The sequence below is a fragment of the Larus michahellis genome, chromosome 6 (assembly GCF_964199755.1).
Source record: "Larus michahellis chromosome 6, bLarMic1.1, whole genome shotgun sequence".
Classification (NCBI taxonomy): domain Eukaryota; kingdom Metazoa; phylum Chordata; class Aves; order Charadriiformes; family Laridae; genus Larus; species Larus michahellis.
This window is the reverse complement of record NC_133901.1, coordinates 64816890-64841839: the sequence shown is the minus strand read 5'-3', so window position 1 is coordinate 64841839 and position 24950 is coordinate 64816890. Positions and strand designations below refer to the sequence as shown.

Sequence of the window (24950 nt, the reverse complement as noted above, 5' to 3'; positions counted from 1 at the left end):
GCAGTTTTCCCAAGCATTAGAAGAGAAGTTAGTCCTGTGTCGCTCAAACCAGGACATTTAGTCTCAGGATTGTGCGAGTTTAAGAGATTCTCTTGCCAGGGAAGCCTCGCTATCCAAGAATTGATCTTTTGAAAACCCACTAAAATTTCTGCTTATCCTTTCATATTGACTGTCAGCAGTTTCTCAGATGATACTCTCAACCAGATAAGAACTGAGCCAAGCGGTGTAAAATAATATATGAAAAATGGGCTTTTGCAGAATATTACCATCTGAAAGTGGAAGGATTTGAGAGCAGTGAAGCAGTGCTGTCCACACAACTGCTTCAGAACTGGAATTCTACACACAATTCTAAACCCCTTTCAAGTTTAGTTGTAGTTTATTCCCTTTGCAGCAGGTGTACTTTAGAAACTGCTCTAATTTTTATATTTTTCTACAACCTGTCTGTGCTTTGTTTTATTTGTTTTTTTAACACCTGTTGATATGATCAGCTTTTTATACCCTCCACTTTTCATTATTATCATTCATATATATCATTTGAATTTAGTGTCTCCAGATTTTTCTTTTTATTGAGCTGAAAACTGCCTAGACTCTAGATCTCTAAATGTTGTGAAACTGTACAAAAGCAGTTCTTCAGAAAACTACCTGAATAACCTTTCTGTTATATAATGCACCTTTTTTCTGAGTTTGCACCTTTATATCTAGCTCAGAAACAAATAAAAGCAAACTGAAAAAATAAACTGTCTTGAAGCATCGCTTAATAGCAGAGCTAATAATTTTGTAACAAACATGAAGAGTAGACTGGCAGTTTTGTTGTGTGGTAGCAAATGCAGCACACAGCCAAAGTTTGGTTAGCCGCTTTGTACTGTGCTGAAAGGACAGATGCACAGAAAAAACACCAGGTGTATGTAGCAGGGATGCAGATTCTGTTCCCAAGCCATTTATTTGTGACAAGCCAAAATACTTAGGAATAGGGTGCAACAGTTATGAATAATATGAAATTGCTCTTTCAAACATAATGCTGCACAGAAATGCACGGGATGCACTTGAACCCGTTTTGACATACTGCAGCAAAGGGCTTGTTTGCCTCAAGTTTGTTTCCAGCTGTGACTGTACTACGTTCTTCTACACAAATGCTCCTATTTGATAGGTAATCTACTTGAAGCAGCGATGCTTTCCCTCTCTCTTACTGGTACAGACATGAGTGCCATACGCCTGTAATGCCAGGTATCACTTGTTGCACCTATCTGTGCTTTGATTGCTGTTATGCTTTCTTGCAATCAGAAAAATACAAAGGCTTATGTATATGTGTTTGTGTGGCTATATATACACACACACACATATATATATATATATCCTGAAAGAGGAGAAGGTGAAGAAAGAGGAAAATTGATTTGGTTACAATATTTCAAAGCTCACCCTTTTATAAATGCTTCAAACACACAGACAAATCCAATCAAAAGTCATTTTATGCTTTAGCACCCCAGTGAAGTAAATTCTTCTCTTTGAACCCTCTTATGTTTTGTATACCTTAGCACCTTAAACTTGGGCTCTTTTGCACCTACTTCCCTGTATTTAAAATCCAAAAAAATTCCAGAATTGAATGACTTTAAAAATTAATCCATAAATCTCTTGCATCGAGTATTCTCAGAGAGGAAAAGTCTTGACAGCTCAATCACTAGTTCCACTTGGTTGGTTTTTCAGGGGGCATTTGGGGTTCCCCTCCCACCCACCCCATCTCCTATGCCGTATTGCAAATCTCATACTGTAAGACTAGAATTAACTTACCTGTTTTCTTAGGACATTTTGCTCTGAGGATGTTATTAGCATGTCCAGATTCCCAGGATTCACAATGTTTCTTGTTCCACAGACACCTTATCCCTGGACGAGCATTTTTACACAGCTCTTCATCTCTGAATGCTTCACAGTTTGGAGGCTTGTACACAAGGATGTCATTCAAAAGAACACTTGAAAAACCCCCAAATATATACATGGACCTATTAGGAAAATGCAAGTAAATATAACTGTTGTTGTAGCTACAGATAACATTTTCTTAATTTCTTATCTGTCTTGATATACAACTAAAAAATATTATAAAAAACCTTCATCACCTCTCTCTAGTAAAGATTCTGTCAGTGGTTCTATTATTGATTAGTTTTTCAATGTATTGCTTCCTGGAAGTTTAAACTAAGAGAAAAAAAATTGCTCAAAGTGCACTGTGCTATATGTATTAGTGAGTGACATATACCAAATGTCTGGAAAGGAGAAAGAGTTATGGAGGAAACTTCTCATTTTTGGAGTTGATAATGATAACAGAGTGTGAAATAATGGGCTGCAGGAAACGAGGACATTCTTCTTCGAGAATATTTCAAAGACAGCCAGCAATAATTGGCAGATGGGTATTTCTCTTTGGTAATATTTCCGGTACAGTAGCTGCTGACATCAGAACTAGAAGACTAGACTTGAGATCTTACCCTTCTCATTTAAAATTAAGAACAGCCTCAAGTAAAAGTTAATAATAAAGAACCTGTATACCTGTGGCATCGCATACTTTTAAAACAGAATTAATCATACAGTTACCAATAGCAGAAATCTTTGGAGAGTATCTCGTATTACACTTTTTTGTACATAAAACCCTACTAAAAATACCACTAGGTGCGGGGGGGTGGGAGGGGAGATGGGAAGGCATTTTCACCTTGAATCTAAGCCATTGAAAGTGACAGTTCTCAAAGTATCAGACATAGCTTAGATGCTTTAAAACAACATAAATCAGAATGAAAAAGTACCAGCTGCTGAATTCATTGATTCCAAGCAATTTTTGATTAATGAAGTTATCTGTTCATTGATTACTTTCAAGTGCTCTGTGTACAGAATTACAACTTACTGCTATTTTTGTTAAAATCTGGTAAACTTATCACCTCCATTATTTCTGACCTATATGTAGAGGATCTGTAAGTTGCCCACACATACTTAAATACTGAGCTTATTCGGGTGATGAATAACGTAGAAGAGGATTGATCAGTAGAACACATTACAGCAGAGTCACCTGTCGAACTGCAACTGTCAGATATAGCCTATTTGGCAACAAGCAATAGTAAACTCACACAACCAAACAGCAGAAATTTCTTTAAACCTGACTACTGTTTTCTACAACATTTCCACCAAAAAAAAAAAAAAAAAAAAAGAGACATTTGTCCTACAATTTTACCTCTGGGTGTTGGGGTGGGGGAAGCAGAGAGTTCAGCCACCAATCCAGCAAACTCCTGATCCACTCCACCTCCTGTTTCTAGATGATGAAGCTTTACTGAGCTCCTCTACTCAGCAAGTTACGTGAAACTATGCAAACAATATACTTAACATAGTCTAGATGCTGGCAGGCTTTTTTTCCTGCAAGCAGTTAATGATGATCACTGTATCAGTATCTTAAAAATCTTGCTTTTTCCAAGCAAATTTTAGTTACGTGTTTTTCATTTTATGATTGTAGAAGAACAAGGAATTATAGCATGCTGCAAAGAGAAAGAGATTTCTCCCATTACGTCTAAGTAAGGATGTCGGTACTGAATTTCAAATTCAGTGCAGTTCGCGATACTGAGGAAACACCTCAGACGCTTCATATAAAATGCCATTGAACAGACGCCACAGCATGTCAAATTGATGATTAGCTGTACTGATTATCTAAGACAAGTAAAGTCCCTGATGAGCACTACATTTCATGTTAATAAATTACATCAGTTGTATGTCATCGAACCACACTTCATATAGGTGTATTTTCTGCCACAGTTTTTTCATTCAGAAAAAATGGTCAGGAAAATCTAAAATGCACTTCACTTCACTTACCCATTACTGACAACAGCGGTGTGACCAAATCTGTTGACATCTCGATGCAGATTAGGTTTTGGTAAAATCTTCCATTCATCACAAGCTGAAAAACAAAACAAAAGCATAGGAAAATATATATATAAAATAATTCCAAAATTTTTCAGCAAAGCATATGCAAAATGGATTTTATCAGACACTCTTTTGTACTTTAATTATCAACTAACTATTGCCTATTTATCCTCCTTTCCCAGAGGGATCTGTGCAGGCAACCCCTGCTGCCTCTATGGTAAAAACAGACCATCTACACCTCATGTGCTTCAGATGTTCTTAACATGCGTTCATCACCTACTGGTCTCAAACTCTGAAATAAGATTTGACTGGCGTATTTAAAACCACTCTTAATATTAGTTTCTGGGGTTTTTCAAATTGTTCTGCAAAATTGTAAGGATTTGACAAACTTTTTTTTCCCTGTTGTCAACTGGTGAAAGCTAAACTACTTTTTTCTACTCCTAAAAATCTACTTTATTCTGCTGTTTAAACATGTTACTTATCTGGACTTCATAGGGTCCTTATAGAGGCTTTATTTGCAGTGATATGCATTTATCAATATATACCACAGATCAGTGATGTACACACACTATCAGTCTTTAAATACACTCCGTTAAGGCCATTTTGTAATTTTTGGTCCTTTTCATTTCTTTTCAACTAGACTTTGTGTTTTTATGTAGATCCCCCTTTTAATTGCATCACATGGATTTCCTGGAGAAAGGATTAACATGCACGCAGGTTCTTCTACTCTTCTGGAAACTGCAGGATTTGCGCACGCTGCAGTCACTAGTTCTGAGAAGCTATATTTGTGTTGCTCAAGAATAAGTCAACAGGCACTCCTTTTAGATGCATTTGTTGAATAGGTGCTCCAAGAACCTGTCAACAACACTCACCTATCATGGCATTTATCAAGGCCGGAGGACACTCACAGAAATGACCCTTTATTATACAGTTCTCTGCCTTCACTGCCCGTTTCAACAACCACAATGACAACCACCGCCTTCGTTGCCATCAAGTGATCAGTAATACTGCCCTAGCATTACACACCCTCAAATTAGCCAAGGATTTCAATTCATATGTATTTCATTGAACATCTGTGACAGTAAACTTACTTCTTTTCATAAGTGCTTTAAGATAAGCTACCACTCCTCCTCTACCTGTGCAGCCCATCTCATCTTACTCTTGGTATCTTGATTTAAGTATGCTTCTAATTACTTTCCTTTCACCAAATATTTGAGATGACTGTTGTTTCAGTATCTTCAGTTCAAATTAACCATTCAAGCATATTTCTGTTAGCACTGCTGTAGAACCATTTACAAATGTGGTTTTGGTGTGGTTGCATTTTAAATCTTTGGAACAATTAGTCCTTTCTTCATTATTTCCTACTGGAAATTTACTGACTTCAAATATTCATATCCCACAGTAGTAGAAATAGGGAGCACCTCGAGATAGAAGCTTCTAGAAAATCTCTTTAAGAGAGAGCAAAGAAAGTACTTTTCTACAGAGCAGGCAAAGCATTTCTGGAATTTGTCATCATAACAGGTTTTGGAGATAGGTAGGGTAAACTTTCAGGAAAACTTTCACATCAGACAGAGGGTTTTCTTGTTTCAAAAAAAAAAAAAATCTGCCAGACACAAAGTTAAGGATTAAATCCAAAGCTGAAAAGGAGTTAAAATGAGAGAGACCTCTCCAGTTGAATCCAAATTGAACTGTGGCTTTATTTATTTTTTTATATAGATATAGATATAGATATGAATACACATATATATTTAGGTCTTCAATAATTATATTGTCTGTTCAGATATTCTCAATTGAAACTTACTTGCATTTTGCCTTAACGTGGTTTGAAGCCAGAATAACATGACACTCTTACTTCTAAACCAGTTGCAAAGCTATCAATGCGGACACTAAGATACAATAAAAATGACCTCTTTGCTCAGCATACTTTCCATAATATACAGAAGTAAATAGAGTAAATGCCTGTAGAAGCTGCACAGAGCTGGTACCACAAAGAAGCAGAACTGTCCTATAGAGACCAACAGTCAGAAAAGGTCACTGGCACAGAGCAAGACTGTGAGCAGCACATCTGAAACCTAACTGTCTGCAGGATCTTAATGAAATTATTACGCAGATTGATTTTTACCAAATATTGCTGAATTAATTTACCTGTTATAAATATGATGAAAAAATAAAGGAATATTAACATGAGACCACATATTTCAAAGAAGTCTGCTTAAGGTTAAAAACTAAAAACCAAGAAGAAACCCAAACGCCCCTCCCCAGATTAAAACAACAAAAATGGATATTAAGAAATCCAAGAGGGACAAATTGTCCTCTAGGTTGGTGTCACACAGAGCCTAAGTCACTCCAACTGCTGGCTACGTTGCTCGTGCTCTCCTTCCCACTGTCACAACAGTTCGTCTCTGCTGCTCTTCTGGCACTTCTAATGCAGAAAATTATTCACAGCAGCACTCTGTCCAGTTCGCATCCTGTTCCCATACCATGCTGAAACAGTTCGTGCAAGGTCACACAAGGGTGGACTCAGGCATGTCTACGGGCAAAACCGCAGTAATACGCTGCTAGATTGACTTAGGCTTCCACAGCACCACAGCCTGAGCCCAGAAAGAGAGTCAGGGTGACACTGGGGCTGAGAGATAAATCAATTACATCTTCTTATAAATTGGAAACAGAAACTAAAAGCACATTCTTACCAGAGTAACTCAGATGGTTTAGACAGCAATAATTTCAACATCAGATAGTGGACTTGGAATTAATTTAGTAGTTTGAAGAAAAAGAAAGTATCGTAAATTTAATTCGCTGTCTTATAAGACCAACGCATCCCCAAAATCTCGCCTCGTTCTCAACTTCTACCTTCTGTCACTGTTAACATTATATTATCATAAAATTATGGTATTATTAGTACACTTCATCTTCAAAATTGTTCTTTTTTTTTTTTTACTTTCTCTACTTCAATAGAATGGTGAAAGTACATAAATAACAGAGAGATGTTGTTCCTGAAACAGTTTCAGCAGAAGAGTAGGGCACCAATTAATTACTTATGATCACAAGTTTCAGATGAAGGCAGGAGTAGTATTAAATGTAAAAGTTGTATATTCCTCGTATCCCAGAGTAACACTGGCATTTGATGCCTCCACGGTGTTTGAAGTATGTAAGAAATTCAGACTAAGACCAATATTATTTATTGGAAATAAGTCATCAACAAACATGAATTCGACTTCTATTTCAAGAAAATATTTCCATATTCAAAGCTATAAAAAGCAAGCATTTTAACACTGGAATCAATCAGCAAAATCTTGCTGTTATACTTTAAAATCAAGTTCTTGCTGTTTTAAGTCACTGCACATTAACAGAAACAGGGTGTTTGAGCTTATATGCCTTTGATAGTAAAAGAAACAATTTTTAAAACACACAGTAAATATTCACCTGATCTTGGAAAGTGTTGCACATTATTTTTTGTATTTTTACAAACACACATACAAATACATAGTGTTTCCTGTACTTAGAAATTTATTTAAGAAAAAGTGGGATTTAATCCTGAAGGAAAACCATAAAACCATAATAAAGGCTGGGTTTGAGATAAGAAACCCTTGAGGGCTGGAGATATAACTCCTTTCTTGCTGATGGTATTTGTCAAACTGGCAGGTCTTTTCAATAGAGAACAAGAATAAAAGGGGGAGGGAAGCCCATTACAAATAGCCTTCCCTCTTATCTCCTCCTAGCCTTCTCAATGACTACTGAACACTGAACGGAGCATTGTCCAAGAATAATACTTTTGCTCAGCTTCGAATTCCTGATCTGAATTTCTCTGTACAGATTGGTTAAAACAAAATACAGATAGTTAATCAACTAATTTTGGTAAAGAATCAAATAGAATTCATCGTCTTCAAACTTCTTTTGAACATTTCAAAGTACCCAGATTTCCAGACTTACTGTATAGTTCCAAGAAGGAAGTGACAAACAGCAAATGCAGAATGATTTTCAACATTGCTTATCAATATTGCTGCCTCCTGTGCATTCTATTTGCTGTATTAAGTCCAATAAGGATGGTAAACTCTATGGAGTAAAGAATAAAATACTTTCCTCTGTAAAATGTCATGCACTCTTAAGGTATTATACAGATACTAAGTGGAAGATACAGTATTGGTTGTATTTACCACTGTCTCTGTATGTATCCGTGTATAATATATAGCGCATAGAGGCGTATACTGCTTTTAGTGGAAACAGTTACTAAGCAGATGAAGGAGTGATAGTATTCATTCCAAAGTGACTAGCAGAATTTTTAGTCACTGAAAAGTACAAGGAGGAATACAGGGCCTTTTCTTCCTATCAGTAAGGTTTCTACTTCAAGAACAAGTTGTACCACTTTATACCATTGTAAGAAAAAGATTCATATTCCTCCCTAGTGTAGATTAAATGGTTACCAGATACAGAAGTGGCTCTGAGAGTGAATTCGCCAACCACACAAATTACTTAGGTGATGAAAACACACCTTAGAAATGCACCAGATTTGAGGTGATCCAGCTGATGCTGGCAGAGAAAAACCCCAGCTGAACTTTGCACAGGGTACTGCACTCCAGGGTCCACAATCCAACAGGAAATTCTAAGAGAACCACACATCTACAAGCTGTTTAAAAGGTGATTACTCCCCTTTCTTCATCTGATTTAATGTATTATGGATCTCTCAATTATTTTCAACAACTAAAAAGACTATGAGAATGACCCCGAAAATCTTGACAGCTCACTCCCAAATCTACAAAATTTTGTAAGGAAGATAAGGGAACATCAAGGAACTGAAATAGTCCCTTTGCAGAAAACACTATAGAAATTCCAATGAAAAACTGTAAGCATTGAACAGAAAAGAAGCTTATTTACACCACATCTTCATTTTCCTCCCGCACCCTGCAATGCCCAAGATTGCACTCAGACTGAACAGAAGACTGAACATCATGCCCACTAAGAACTTGCAGGTGGAACTCTCTCAAAGTGATACTCTCACTGTTCCCTTTGAATAGCGGAAAGAGTTCATACTTCCGAAATACGATAAAAGAAAAGACTTATCTCATATAGTTTAATAGTAGTTAGAGTAATGATCCAAGATATAGGAGAAACAGGTTCATTTCCTACCCAATGGGATTGAAACCTACAGTTTTCATCTCTGAGGAAAGTGCCCTAACTCTTCAAGCTAGGTAACTCTCCACTACTCCAAGTTAATGCTGTTCCACTGAACAGGAAAAAAATAAAAAAAAATAACATTTTTAGAAATAGGTAGCAAAAGTTAGGACAATCTCTAAGAGGGCAACCAGTGTTCAATACTTTACTTCCAGGGTCACATTTGCATTTCTCACTAGCGGAGCAGTTTAGTGACAACCTCTTACTACATTTGGAGCTATGATCTAAGAAAGGATATATGAAACTGCCTACTTTATGTTTACATTATCAAATCATTTCTCAATTTTAAAGTATTTAAATAGATTTGAAATGCCCATGCATTGATTCTGCCCAATCATGCTCTCTATAACCCCTGCAATGCAGCCTTACGTACTATGTAGAATCCAATGTCAGATTATGCTTGGATGTTCTCTTTGCATATTTCCAATAACTACTCAGTTTTACTCTGGTAAAAAAAAATAAATGTTGGTTTGCAAAGTATGGAAACACATTATATTTCTGTCTGGTTCTCTTCAGGTCTTTTTCGGTGAATCTGGACAACCAAACACCATAAACAACTAAAAACACCATCAAACTTAGATACAAACTAAAAACTTATTTTCCAATTCATTCCACACTGCATAAATATTTTTCTTTATTCAGATAATAAAAATATCCTTACTCTCAGGAAAACATGAATAGAATTTAAACTATGGATCTAACATCTATAGTAGAGTCTATATACATAAGAGTGACTCCCTAAGCAATATTAAAAAAATAACAACCTTGAGCTTTACTATTAAATGGAGCAATTAGTGAATTATATTATTATGGTTTTGCTCTTCTAATAGTACGGTGATATGGATGTAATTGCTACTATAGACTGCACCAGAACTATGTTCATGACTTAAGTGCTCAGGAATGCATAAAACTTAATCTATCACAGCCACTGCTTTACATTTTCTTTGTGATACCACGTTGCTAATCCATTTTTAACTCCAGAAGAAGAGAGAATTGTAAAAATAGATGGTTCTGCATTGGGCAGGGGGGGTGGGATATCTTTGCAGACATTTAAACTTGATCATTTTGTTGATGACAAAGACTAGAGTTGAAACAACTTATTTTACAAGCAAACAATTTATGAATAAACAATTTGCTTTATTACAAAATACAAGCAATATGTTTGATTACAAGTGAAACTAAAGTTAATCTCATGAGATAATCTTGAAAATTTTTTCTAAACAGGCAAAAGTTTTTAAGCTTCATTTGAATACCCTAGAAGAAACTTAACATTTCACAAGCAATACAGTCTTTCATGAGCAACTGAATTTGAATATTATTTAATCCATAATAATAAATTGAAATCCAGACAGTAACAAGACTTACAAAAAAAAAAAAACCAACATTGCAGAGTATATTATTATCTTAAATGTAAGGGTTACTGCACTTCTCCCATAGATACAGACAATGCTGAAATACAACGACCACTAGGAGAGAGCACGGAAGAAGCAGCTGCCACATTCCAATTATTTTGGTTCTTGACTTTTATAGAGGTTCCCTGTCAGTCATTGTCTACACATTTCAGCACATCCAGATACGTTAGCAATTGGCATATGTGAAACAAAGGGACAGAGACTGAACTCTTCATACACTGAAACTACAGGAACTGCCTTAGGCATACAGAAATATATTTACTGACGTTACCTTTTGGGCAGGAACTAAAATAAATACCCCTATTCTTAGAAAAAGCTTGCTTTTTTTTTTTTTTTTTAATACTAATCTCAGTAGTTACAATCTCTGTTTTAAATTCTGATCCTATGTATCCAATTAATCTATTTGTCTCTGCATATTTTGCATCTGAATACTCATGAGATACAATCTAAACTACTTTCCTAAACTCTGATTGGAATAGAAATGCAAAAGTTTTAAGCACGGGGAGGCTCTTGTATTACAGTTTTACAATTAAAAACAAAATAAAACAACAAAAAAACCACCAAAACCAAACAATTTTTTTTTTTTTTTTTAAAAAAAGGGGTCTTACTAATCCCAAACTAATACTTCAAAAATCTATCTAAAATTTTAGAGTACAGCTTTGAAAATTTTTTATCTGCAGTTGGGCTGAAAACAAGTTCTTCAACATGGACGTGTGCATATTTGTGTATATACATACATATAAATATGTATTTAATACACATATGTATATAAATTCATAGCATGGTGGTTCGTTTTTTTTATTTTTAAGTAGTACTTCAACACATTCCCCAGGGCAAAAATTGAGCTCTCCTTCAGAAAATTAAAACCCACATGGACATGGCCTTCCAACTGCTGATCTGCACACATTTAGAGACAAGCTTTCCAGTAGTGCTTATATCATACAAATTATAAGTGAGATTTATCAGCATTGTAACATTACTTATAGGGCAGCATAAAGAAGAAACATCTTCATAGCAGATACAAAGATTGAGGATAAAAGTAAAGAAACAAAGCTGTAATGCTTCACCCCTCTTTTCCTCCCAAGCCTACAGGAGAGAACAGAGCGCAGTAGGATTCTTGCTCCGTACCTGGTTACTAGATATAATCTTGTTCCAAAAAGCTGGTTATTGGTAAAGCCCAGAAGATGTAATGTGACTGAATATTCACAGTGCAACTTCTGGTATTTTTCGGGACAATACCACAGAGTTCTTTATTCTCTGGCAGGGCTTTCCATGATTGTTGCAATACCAGAAGGCCAACAGCAGCAAGAAGAATCCATAATAGTTTTTAGCTCACATGAATTACACTGAAGCCCATTGGATAGCTGATTCAAGTATGCTATTTTTCACTCAAATTCATGTAAATGTATGTATGTCCTCAAATTTTCCCAACTTGCACCAAATAATGCTTAGTCATGGCCAAAAAGTGAGATGTCTTCATGAAGTGGTTTCATTTTGTTTATAAATGTTTAAAAAATTAAGAACTGCTTTGCATGGAATGTTATTTATTTCACTACTCTCACCCTTTCACAGAATTTAGCCCAGTTATTGAGATGTGTACTCATTAGAATAACTTCTGCAAAACAATAATACTTTGTTTGGAGGAGTTGAACTTTGTACAGCAGACAGATCACCGTGGTTTCTCTCTGAAGTGTATTCTATTCCTTATACAATAATTATATATTATACAATCCATCCAGCGTGACCTGGACAGGCTGGAGAGCTGGGCAGAGAAGAACCTAATGAGGTTCAATAAAAGCAAGTGCAAGGTCCTGCACCTGGGGAGGAAGAATGCTAAGCACCAGTATAGTTTAGGGGTGGACCTGCTGGGAAGTAGTTCTGAGGAGAAAGATCTGGGGATCCTGGTAGACAGCAAATTATCCATGAGCCAACAATGTGCCCTTGTTGCCAAAAAGGCCAATGGAATCCTGGGCTGCATAGGGAAGACTGTGGCCAGTAGGTCGAAGGAGGTCATTCTTCCCCTCTATTCTGCACTGGTGAGGCCACAACTGGAGTACTGTGTCCAGTTTTGGGCTCCCTAGTTCAAGAGGGACAGGGAACTACTGGAGCGAGTCCAGCGAAGGGCAACCAAGATGATTATGGGACTGGAGCACCTCCCTTATGAGGAAAGGCTGAAAGAGCTGGGACTCTTTAGCCTGGAGAAGAGAAGGTTGAGGGGGGACCTGATTAATGTTTACAAGTATCTAAAGGGTGGGTTTAAGGAGGACGGCTCTTTTCAATGGTTCCCAGCGACAGGACGAGGGGCAATGGGCACAAGCTAGAACATAGGAAGTTCCGTTCAAATACACGGAAAAACTTCTTTACCCTGAGGGTGACGGAGCACTGGAACAGGCTGCCCAGGGAGGTTGTGGAGTCCCCTTCTCTAGAGATTTTCAAGACTCGCCTGGATGCAGTCCTGAGGGATGTGCTCTAGGCAATCCTGCTCTAGCAGGGGAGTTGGACTAGATGATCTCTAGTGAGATGATCTCCCTTCCAACTCTGAAGATTCTGTGATTCTGTGATTATAATTAAATGAATCAAGTATTCAGAAAAACCTCCCTAGGACACCAGCCTGGTTGAACCATTCTACCACCATGTAGCCAGAAAACACGGCGGTGAACTTGAGGCCAACAATAACTGACTCATGAGATTTTGTTGCTGAAGAAAAAAAAAAAAAGCAGACTGAACTAATGTCAAACTTTGTACCAAGAAGAAAACATAAGCAAAACATCAATACTGACACGTGTCACTCTTCCTCTCTAGTTCTATTACACATTTATTTAAACTAATCTCTGCGGGACCTAAGCACTTTGTAGAATTTAAAGTCAATGATGTTTATCTACTTACTTTCTACCATGTCTCAGTCTCCCAAAGGTATGTATTTTTTATATATTACAAATTAGTGCTAAGAAATTGGGAGAACTCAGGGTACAGATCCTAATACATAGTTTCTCAATTACACAGCAAAGACTGAAGAACAAGATAATATCTTATTTTGAAAGATAAATCCCTATTAATTAACTACAAGTAAGCAGACAGATTTTCAGACACACATATCCCAGTTTGTATTAACTGTCATTATTACTGACACATGACGACTACACACAAACTGTCCTTTGCACACGTAACCCCCTGATTTCCAAAAAGCTGTCACAGAGCACAGATTTTCACGAGCAGTGCATATATATTTTTGCTATATACACCCATTGAAATTCTTTTTGTAAATGAGAACTGCTACAAGTATTTTCAAAATACTGCAATGGAAGAATTGACTAAACATCCTAGGTTGACCACTAACATTACATCCCTAACAGTCGGGATCTCACTAGTTGAGGCCCTTCAGCTTGTTTTTACATATGGAACAGTAATTATGGCACTCCAGTGAACAGCAGATAAAGAAAAGCCACAACCAACATCAGTTAGAAAACTGCAGGTCAACCACAGTATCCAAGACTGAGCCCAGTGTCAGCCCAGTCCCCATTGCTGAGGTTCCTCTTTCAGCATAATTTGAGCAGTAACAGCACGGCTGGAAAACACCTCACCTCTATGAGGATAACCATTTGTGGATCTTATAAGGAGCTGCCAGAGAAACTTGGTGGAAAGTCTGTGGTAAAATATCAGAGGAGGACAAAAGCATACCAAAGGCCAGGTTTCTAAAGCTCATTTCATGCAGCAGACTTCTAATCTTATTTTTACTGCTATTTAAGTAAATACACCAAACAACATTAAATTATGAAAACTAGAGCATCATAATAGTTTTTATAACATCTCTAGATCTCTGACTCTTCAGCTTTAACAAATATATTCAGATGCAGTAAGCATTTAAAATGCCTGAATTGAGCTCTTGGTTCATGAGGCTGACATTTAATTGTCCAAAACTTATGCATGTAGACTAAGTTCAGTACCTAGAGAGCAATGACTGATTCCAGAAAAGAAGAAAAAAAAAAAAAGCAACTCTGTCCTAAGCTTGGTAAAATTAACTGCTCTCTAGAGACACTTATCTCTCACCATTGACTGAGGCAGAGTCTGAATTACCAGACTGTATTAAAAAACAACCTTTTAGACAGCTAAACCTAACTGAGATGAATCCTCCCAAATAGTTATTTAACATTAATATGAAAAACAGTAAGCGGTTTCATGGCTAATAAAGAGCCGAAGCAATCTATCCGTAAGACTATGTCACATATAATAAGAGATATAATCAAAAGTACTCTATAGCCCAACTTGAACATAAATAGTATAGACTCTATCTCCAGGATTCAGCTGGTTTTCAGACAGCACCCATTTTTTACAAGACAGAGCATAACACTCCATCTCTTGCAAGGTATCTAGGAAACGTGATACTGATAGCATCATATATTTTTTCTTCCAAGCTTTGTTCAAAAACTCATGATACACAGTAAATGAAATTCTGAAATATACCCATTCCATAATTACTTCTTAGTAAAATAAGTAGTGGCTGTTTTCTGAAAAAGCATCTTTTTAGATGCTGTGAGACTGTGTTTTTAATTTGGTGAAATGAATAATTCAGAAGGATTAAGTCTGAATCAAATCAATCTTCATAAATTTAAAAATTTTTTTAAAGAGTAATTACTACATCCATTTCTATTGTGCTTCATCAGTTCAATAAGACATGGAGAATGTGAATTGCAAGAAAATATGAATACTATATTAAATATTATCATGAACTAGAAATACCAAAATATTCTTCCACCTTAAAAAAAAAAAAAAAAAAAAAAACAAAACCAGCACACAATATTTTCATGAAGTAGGATAAAAAACTATTGGCATGTGAAAGTCAATGTTACACTTATTCGGATCCTGGGACTCATACTATTATTTCTCAACTGCCCATCCTACAAATAAATGTAGACCAGCAAGTAATATTATCCTCTAAATGTGAGGGGAGCTCTGTTTCATTAAAAATTAAGACCAGATGTAAACTCAAGTGAGAACAAGATCAATAGCTCACACCATCAGATGCCTACAAGAAGCTACAGTAAATGTAATACAGGGATACAGACCAAAAAAAAAAAAAATTACCTGTTCTGAAAAGGCTTTATTCTCACTATTGGTGAAACTGGCAGAAAATAGCCCATATATGTTCCATGTACTTAATTTACCAATTATTTTCTTATGAGAGCAAATGCAGAATGGTTGATATCCATACACAAAGCCATAAAGAGCCATCAACTAGTCCTCTAAAAACGATCATGCCTCTCATCCTCTTCTACCACTGTATTCAGATGATAAATGCTTTCCAAAAACAAAGCCAGGTGCTATCCACAAGTTATTCTCAACAGGCTCATCCACAAGTCCATTTCCCAGACTGCTCTGACACGTTTCCCAATTTTTAGTTCCCAGGACAAGTGGCTGTGACCTATGTGTTTATATTTGCAGCCTATGCATAAAATATGGACATGGACATTAGGGAAGGGAAAAACTATTTACGGTAAGAACAATAGTGGCAGTAAACAAGACAGGAAACACATTATGGACTCATTAAATTCCTTTAGATTTACAGCCTCCAGAATCCTATAGGGAGGCTCTTCCGTAACTGCACAGCTCTAATGTTTGGAACCATTCTACAGACTGAAAGCTTACAGCCATCTAGCCTTGTCTTGAGTCTGTCTTTTACCTTAAACAGTTTTCCTCCAAAGTGTATTCTTATCATGTATTTATAAACAACAATCTTTTCTGCTCTCAGCCACTCTATTGTGAAATAAAATACACCACATCCTTTTATTATCTCCTAAATGCTCCCCATGCTTCAGTTGGCCTTAACACCACTCACCACGTGGAGCCTTGTTTGAGTTTGCATTTCTTAAATATGTGTTGCCAAAATTCTGCAAAAATATCCAGGGCCTGAAAATGGCATCGATGCTTCTTTCTTCTTTTCCTTAGGACTGCATAGGCCACTTCCAGAGCCACATGCCACTCCTGACTCAGACATACAAGCCACTATCATTTACAGCAACGTGCCTTCGCTTTGTAGGAGAAAATTCTTGTCACTTCCTAAGTGTATGACTTGCACCTTGTTCCATTAAACATTATCTCATGTTGACTGTCATTTCCAATCACCTCATTCTCCCTGAATGACAGTCCAGCCTCCTCCCAACTGGTTGTCAGCAAAGTTTTATGGGGCGCTTTTGTTACTATTCACTTCTGCTTTTGAACTCGGTTCACCGGGAACGAATTCTCTATTTTGACATTTGTGCTGCATACTAGCAGGCTTTGGTGCTTCAGAAGTAAATTTTTTTTTTTTAGCATCAACCTCCAAAGACCATCTTCTGTCCCAAGAAACTGAGCACAAACAGCCCTTTCCATTGCGCTGTTGCCCATGGAAACACAGTTTATCTTTAACATAATGATGCAAAAGTATTCAATAGTCTATTATTGACCTGATTCATTTACTGTAGGTGCCCCATTAGTCTATATGGGGGAGTATCCCCCAGAATTTTCCTCCCACTCAGCACGACTGCTCATGCTAGACTGTGGGTGAAACAGACATAAAACCAAGGCAGTTATCAGATCAAGTAATGTATTTCAGTCTCAAAGGCAGGAATCTTTTAATTAATACTCTAATCTGAAACGCATAGGAAAAGGCAGGAGGCAGGGAGAGCACCTTGTCAGAGGAAGATTTCCAGCAAAATCCATGCATCTCAGCTATCAGCCTCAACCTGTATCTATTCAGCTACAATCAGCCATCTACCACAACCAGTCTCCCAAGAGGCTGTTTCTCTACACTCTGCTACTTGTGATGTGGACTCCCTATGTTTCCAAATTGCTCTTCAGCTTGCGGCAGCTCCACCTTGCCCAGGTTCCTGAGCATCACCACCTGATCACACCTGCCTCACCTTTCAGCCTGCTGCCTCCCTTGGCTTCTCCACTCCCTGACTTTCAGTTCAGAATCACTGTGGTGCTTTGTATTAGCACTGAGCAATGCATTTTCAAAACTGCCACCAATTCCAAACCTTTTTAGAAACCTCTCAAGTTTTACTTGTGGGGAAATGTTTTGGTTTCAGGTGGGGGGGGGGTGGGGGGGGGATTTTGGGGTTTTTTTGGCTTTTGCTTTTTTTAAATTCCAGCATCAGTATAAAAAAAAAAAAAGAAAAATCAATCAACATTTGGAGGTAATAACCACTAGGGTCTCTATTCAATACACTTTCATAACACCAAAATGCAGCAACTCTTGCAATTCATTTAGCAACATAGCAGCTATTCATATTATAAGATAGTATTAGGCACATTTTTTAAGATTGATCATTGCTTATGCTTTGTCCCACAAACAAAAAACTTAAGACTATTATGGAACAAAAGCCTGTTTTTAATTTTACAATATAATTTATAAATAACTTGAAGGTGCTTGGGACCAAGACATTAAAGGATCACATTAGCTGGACTTGAGAAAGCAACACGGTGATATTTAAAACTCAAATGAGAAAAACAGAATACAATACATACCTATATCATAGGCAAGAAAGTCAGCAGAAAAGCACTTTGCGCCGTTACTCAAGGAAGTATCATTGTGAGTGTTACCACCAAAAATGAGCATAGCTCCATTGATTAAGACAGCTGAATGAAGATACCTTGCAAAACCACTCTCTTTCAAAATAGTCCTGCAAAACATAAGAATAAATTAATACATACTAACACATGTGAAACCACATATACACACTGAAAATATTTATAGTTGAAAACAATACAAAGTACAAGGAAAACAGTAAACTACAGCTATAACTCAATAAATATGATGAAATGTATTCTGATTGTTAAGATGAGTTTTCTTATGTTACAAGAAGTATACTTAGCATTCATTTAAAACATCATGTTGGGTATTTTATTAAAAATCCAGTTTGACAAATACTGTATCGGAAGTAAATTACATCATTTTTACCTTCTTCACAAGTAAATAATGATATGGTACATTTTACTCAAAACTGAATGAAAACGCATTTATATTATTAATTTACATTGTTATATGTTCTTAGCTATGTTGGGTTTTTTGCTGAAGAACTGCAATAAAGAATCCTTTACAATTCTTTAGCCCATCCTAAGTATTGGATTATTTTTTTTTATTAATTGAACACTCAGACCTGGAAAAGAAATGGTAGAAGCCATTCTAATTACAATGAAAAACACTTGCACCGCTTCATAAATATATTCAGGCTGGCAGACTGAAACACGCAGAATTTTAGTACAAAAAAATAAAAATAGTCCACGCCATGTGTCCATGGCAGGGGGTTGGAACTAGATGATCTTTAAGGTCCCTTCCAACCCAAACCATTTTATGATTCTATGGAAATAGAGCACCACATAAATGTGTTTTTCTAACCAGGAATTAGCTTGATACAGAATGTTTCCAATAGCTACCAAGAAAAACGTGATATTTGGTTTCAACTCATCAGTTAACAACATATAAAATTAGGAACGACAAGGAACATAAGAACATGCTGTCCTTATCCATTCAGACTACAGGTTTCTTTTTGTCTTTTGTTTTAGCAGTTTTCTACACCTCCTACCTCTTAACTTACATTAATTGCTATCCACTAGGCTCTATCTTGATTATCCTGCCTTGCAGCTGTCTACAAATAGTTGTCTTGATCATTAAAGGCCCAAGGAGCTTTACACTGTTCTGGAGAAAAATAAGGACTCTCTTCTCTCCACAGTGGATGTAACAGCAATCCCTGCAGTTTTTCTTCAGGCTGGTCACTTTTCTACTTGTCACCCCACTGCACTGCCCCAGCCCTGGCGCCATACTGTACAAGGGGGGGGTTCCCGAATTTTTGCATATTATGTGCTGAGTGTCATTCTTCCTGATAACAGTAACTTTTCCCTAAGATTCAGCAGAAGTGGAAGTGTGATACAGACCAAGTTTGTTAATTTGGCCATGATTTTCACTATTCATTAGCATCACTGATGAGAGCAATCTTCCGAACTCTCCAACACACATCAACCTCATGCAAATTATGTGAGTCTCAGCACACTTTACAGTGAATTCATTATTTATGCACATATACGTGTATCTGCAAACATTAGTCCATGTTAACTATAGCAATGCCAAGTGATGCAGCAGCATAATATTATAATGGTAACAGAAATACCCAGGAGCCAGCAGGTGCTTCCACTGTTTCAGGCCATTATCTAAGCCCAGCACCACGTTGCCCCCCAAATGCCAACTGCAGCAGTATGCAAGTAACACAAAGCAACGCAGGTATTACACACACTGTAATTCTCCATCATGTATTAGAAATAATGTTCACATTAGGAATTAAGTTATCACTCCCTCACATTCCAAGAAACATAAAGCTTATACCTAATTGATATGAAGAAACGAAAACCCACATGCCACTGAACAAAACAAGGAATCAGCTTTGTATGCCACGACTGAGTGAAGCATATGAACTTCAGCCAGATCAGACAGAAACAGAGAGAGTAATCAAGTGCAAGGGAAAAGCAGAGACAGTGAAGGCAAGCAAATGCAAATGTGAAAAGAAAAAAAAAAAACAAACCAACATGCATATGGGCATGAGAAAGCCATCGTGGTTCCACCTCTTCCTCATACCCCACCTAGCCCGTGATTCAGGATCAGTTACCTCACTGAATGCTTTGAATACTGATTATAAGATGTCACAGCTACAGTAAACAAATATTTTATTACTACGTAAATGTCATTATCCCCATCCTCTCAGCCAGTTTTCAGTCCCACAGTACAGTTGACTGCTTGTGTAATGTAACTCATGAAATGAATGAGTTAAGTTCCCTACAAGCTGCAGAGAATTCCACAGTAGTCTATATAGAAGCATTTGTTATTAGCTTTTATATGAATAATGAATAAAAATATTCCAATAATTATGATTATATTGTTGAACAGACCATCAAAGGATACAATATCACTTTCTTCCAAAAATAGAGTATAAGAGAGCATTAAAATTCCAGCAATTTAAAAATACATTAAAAGGGACAGAAAATTCTTGTAATAATGTTTCCAAGTGCCACGAGTTAGTGGTATTCAAAATCAAAAGCCTCAGTGAAATCAAACCCACATTTCCAACATCTGAGAGCAAATCTTGTGTGCTTAAAGTTAAGCCATTAGTGCTCAACACAAATATTAAACTGCAAGAATAAAATGTTCTGAGAAATAGTTCTTGATCTCAAATCACCTCTAAGGTAAGAAAAAACATTTAAGGTCACTTTCTATACCTAACATATAAGTAACATTCATAAGTTACAATAAACTTGAAGGACAAGGAACTGAAAAAAAAAAATAGAAAAACCAAGAACATCAATAACTAAGCATCCCTAGCCGATACCAGGAATTTTCTCTTCTAATTCTGATAGCTTTGTGAAAAATAACCTTCTACAGCTCTTAGGTTTCTCTACTTATTTATATAACAGGTACTTCAATGTGCATTCGCCATATATTCACACCACTTGCAAACAGTACACATGTACTATTTCTGCATAGTGGTATGTCTGGATAGAAGAACCTTCTCTTAATTTGTAGAACACGTGCCAAACTTCCTCCCTGCCATTCCTTCGATGTGTAACTCCATTAATCCACTGGCTAAAGTCTAATCCCTCATCACAGTTCTTCCATTTTGTTGCAGAGAACATACTGTTCTCCACCATGCAAAGGATACAGAGGTACCTACACAACTTAACTAGAATCTTACTCTATGTTTATGCATGCTTTTTCAGTAACAAATAACTTAGTTTCCTACATTATAAATCCCACTTACCATGTCCGAGTATTAACTTCATATCTGTAAAGATCATCCACCAATCCATATTTATTGCCAGGTAATGCTTTGTATCCCCCATGGACATAAACAGATTTTGTCAGTTCATCATAGACACTAGTATGGCCATATCCACCCTGCACAATTGCTCCTTTTGTTTCTGGTACAAGCCAAGAATTAGACCCTGGAACAGATGCACAAAAGACATAGGTTTAAGGCTTACGATTTGCCAACACAAAATACTAGGAGTTTTAAGTATACAAAATAATTTTCACTATAGTTTTAAATACAGCAATAACTAGGGACTTGTTTTAAGAAGTAATTTTATACCAATGTATGAAAATAGCTGCAATTGGATAACGTTACTAGACTACTATCTGCTATGCTTGATTAAATCACAAATGCGTCGTTTTCACAGGTGCCTGGCAGTATCTCATACTCTCCCATGGCCAAGTTCAGCACACACACAAAACCAAAAAAAAAAGCCCAAACCTGTTTGAAAATAGGAAATTAAGAGTTACAATTAATTCTCTCTCCACCTTAACTTTGTCCCGCCAGAGATGGCTGATGAGAATTCAGTGCTCCAGCTACTTCAGCTGCATTAGGAACACCTGTACTCAATCAAGGGGCAACTGCCTGGAGAAGCCTGGCAGAAACTGAACTGCTGTGAGTTGTGAGAAGCACGTAATATGAGGTAGCTCAAAGTACACATGGCTACAGATAGACATTTTGCTAGTAAACTGTGAAATTATTGAGCTAAAATCAGTTTCCAACTACTTTTTCTTAGTTATTTAACTGCAAATGTACCTACTCAGTTGCTGAAAACTCACAAAAGGATAATTTGATAGCAGCTCATTAAACTGGCACTTAAATCCACATTTTACGTCACATCATTAATAGCTGCAAAGAAACACCAAATAAAACCATTCACAATAGCTGTTATGACTGAAGAATAAAACACAATTGGAAACTCTTTTACCATAGCAATGAAAAAGGCAGAGAGGTTAAGTGACTTCTTGTCGCTTGTGTCCCTGAAATTTCCATTTTTTCCCCTCCAGCTTCCCAGCTGATGACACAAACCACAAAAAGAGCAAGCCAGGAGGCAAGTATTTCCTGTAAAAGCCAGCCTATTCAAAAGAGTCTATGCAGCCAGTTCTATGGTTGTGAAATGGAAGAAATAATTCACTTATAGCCTCTTCAAGATTATGTCAGAAGAATAGAAAGTGTGGACAAGGACTACCGAAATGGAGCAGTCTACCTATTCTTAACTTAAATTGGCTGCCATCATAAAGTTATTTATCCAAGGATAGTACACAACACCATACACCTTCCTTCATCTGAAAATTAGTTTAAGTTCCGTTTCAATTTTTACCTGATATTATGTAGGTAGTTTAAGATTAATTCTTTTTCCTCCGAATCCTTCTCTCCAGTGAAAAGACTCATGACTTTCAGTTATTACTATTTCTATTCTACTTTCATTAAATGGTTTTCAGGCACTGCCTCTATAAGCAAGTTACATTTTTTTCAATGAAGAGTGCTTATAGCTAGTTATAAAGTACAGATTAAACTGGAAGTCTTGTGCTGATTTTTTGTTTGTATGAATGCTGATATTTGTGTAACATACTATTTATATCTTACACAGTATATTTACATTACTTATATGTAGTGTAATGTAACTAGTATTTTATTCCAATCTCTATGTTGGATTTTATCAAGCTATTAAGAACCGCAACTCTGAACACAAAGATCAAATTTGTACCAATAATACTATATTTTACATACATATTACCTTGTTAACAGATAGATTTACTTCATACAATTTATGTAAGAAGGTTGGTGAGGAGTCAACCTGCAGATACATCTTTCCATCACAAACACCATCCTCATTTTTCATTTAAATAGCAATCTGTCCTAAAGATGTGCATATATACTTTTCAGGGTAAAGTGACTGTTCTCCACATAAATTTACACAATGGTGTTGATCATATGCATAATAGAACACTTTGCATTTATATCTGACTGGTTTATGTAGCATTTAGAACACTGTCATGGTAAAACTGCGTATTGCATAGCCTTACATGACTTGTGCAGAAATATGAATAGCTGCTCCTTCTTGAGCAATAAAAACCACGTGCTATGGATAACTACCTCAATTTGAGAAGAGAGGTCCAGCGACATCTTTCTGAAACAAAAGTCAAAAGCACTATTACAGTTTCTCCATTTCCCATTCTAAAATTTAGTTGAGCTGACTGGATTTTGAATATTGTAATGTATATACGCAGTTTTGATCTCTTTCACACTTCTTCAGCATCTTGAATATTACATCATTTAGACAAAAATATACTTCTATCTGAATTTAAAGAAATTACTATGCATATGATTTGCCTTTTTTTAAAAGCAATTCATTGATATGTATCTTCACCTATATTTTTTTAAACAGAAATCCTATTTTTGTTGAAGGTATTTAACATAACTCTTCTCATACTCAAAGAGATGCCGCTCTGTCTATCATGAGATCAGATTAAGTAATTGGTTCACCAAATCAGTCATGCAAAACTTAAAAAGCCAAATATCAAAAGAGTTCTATGAATAAACAAACCAGAAATAAGGAAATGGGATTTTTTTTTATTTCCGGATTTCAGTTTGTAAGTCTAATAGACAGTGTAAAAATAAGGTCAAATGAATTTTGAAAAAATCACAAAAGAAAATCATTCCAGTAATAGGGGCTCCTACTTTTCATTTCTAATTTGAGATTTTTCATCAACATCTAGGCAATCTTCCAGAGAATTCTACCACATAAAGTTTCTCTTGAAATGCTTCGGCAAGTCACTATGATAACATCAGATAATTAAATCTGTCAGATACTAAACAGCTGGACACAGTTACAGGCTGCAATATTCTGGTCACTTTTGTCAAACAAAAATCACGCACTTCACATCCGGATTTACCATGACCATTTCCAGAAGACTGATCAAGTGAAAGAAAAAAAAGAAAAAAAGTCATCTACATGTAAACAGAAAAAGAAATCACAGTTGAGAGAGAACCTAAACTCATTAATTTAATGCACTGAAGCTAGGAATATGACCCCATTCCAAAATTCTGACAGAAGCAGCAAGTGAAATTGCAGGCACCATAGCAAGCATTTTAAACATAGCTAGTTAGATATTTACCAAAGAACAGTGATGATAGTGCTGACATTAAAGACCAGAGGAAGGAGACGCAAGATCTGGACAATTAAAGACCTTAATCTCACCTCAGTAACACGCAAAGGTTTAGAACAAAGGGGGTTTTTTAAAACAGGATAAATAAGAAATGTTAAAATGATGGGAAACTGTTTCACTGGACAATATAAGCATACCAAACCATTTACATCACACGTTTACCTAAAAAACAATTACCTAGAAAAGGGAGAGTTGGTGTTCTCAGTGTCTGGGCTTCAGTAATGTCCTTACTATAGTTTCACAATGGGAAATTAGTAAATAAACCATTATAATGGAATGGGATTCGGGCACTGAACAAGAAGTAGCAATGAACAATCTTGAGAGGTGCTGGAATTCCTAGAGAGACTAGGATGAATTTTATGACACTGTCACAAATTTAAGGTGTAGTAATTGCATAAATTTAGAAACTATCAGTTCACAGAAGCAGCAGAAAAACATGCAGAATGAACTGGATGATCTTGGCTCTGAGAAAAAAGGGATCA

At 36.4% G+C, this 24950-nt stretch overlaps 1 protein-coding gene across 8 annotated transcripts in view; it reads right to left on the bottom strand.

The window, feature by feature from the left end:
- ATRNL1 (attractin like 1) overlaps window positions 1–24950 on the bottom strand; it is a 527347-nt gene that overhangs the window by 417858 nt on the left and 84539 nt on the right. For all 8 annotated transcript variants that reach the window (XR_012587528.1, XR_012587529.1, XM_074591197.1 and 5 more), the window contains exons 9-12: window positions 21248–21431; window positions 17970–18124; window positions 3835–3919; window positions 1786–1994 (exon numbers count right to left, since the gene is read on the bottom strand). Coding sequence is in view for 6 of the 8 variants with exons in the window: in XM_074591197.1 (XP_074447298.1) it covers window positions 1786–1994; window positions 3835–3919; window positions 17970–18124; window positions 21248–21431 (633 nt within the window). In the remaining 2 variants the exon portion in view is untranslated. The remainder of the gene's footprint in view (window positions 1–1785; window positions 1995–3834; window positions 3920–17969; window positions 18125–21247; window positions 21432–24950) is intronic.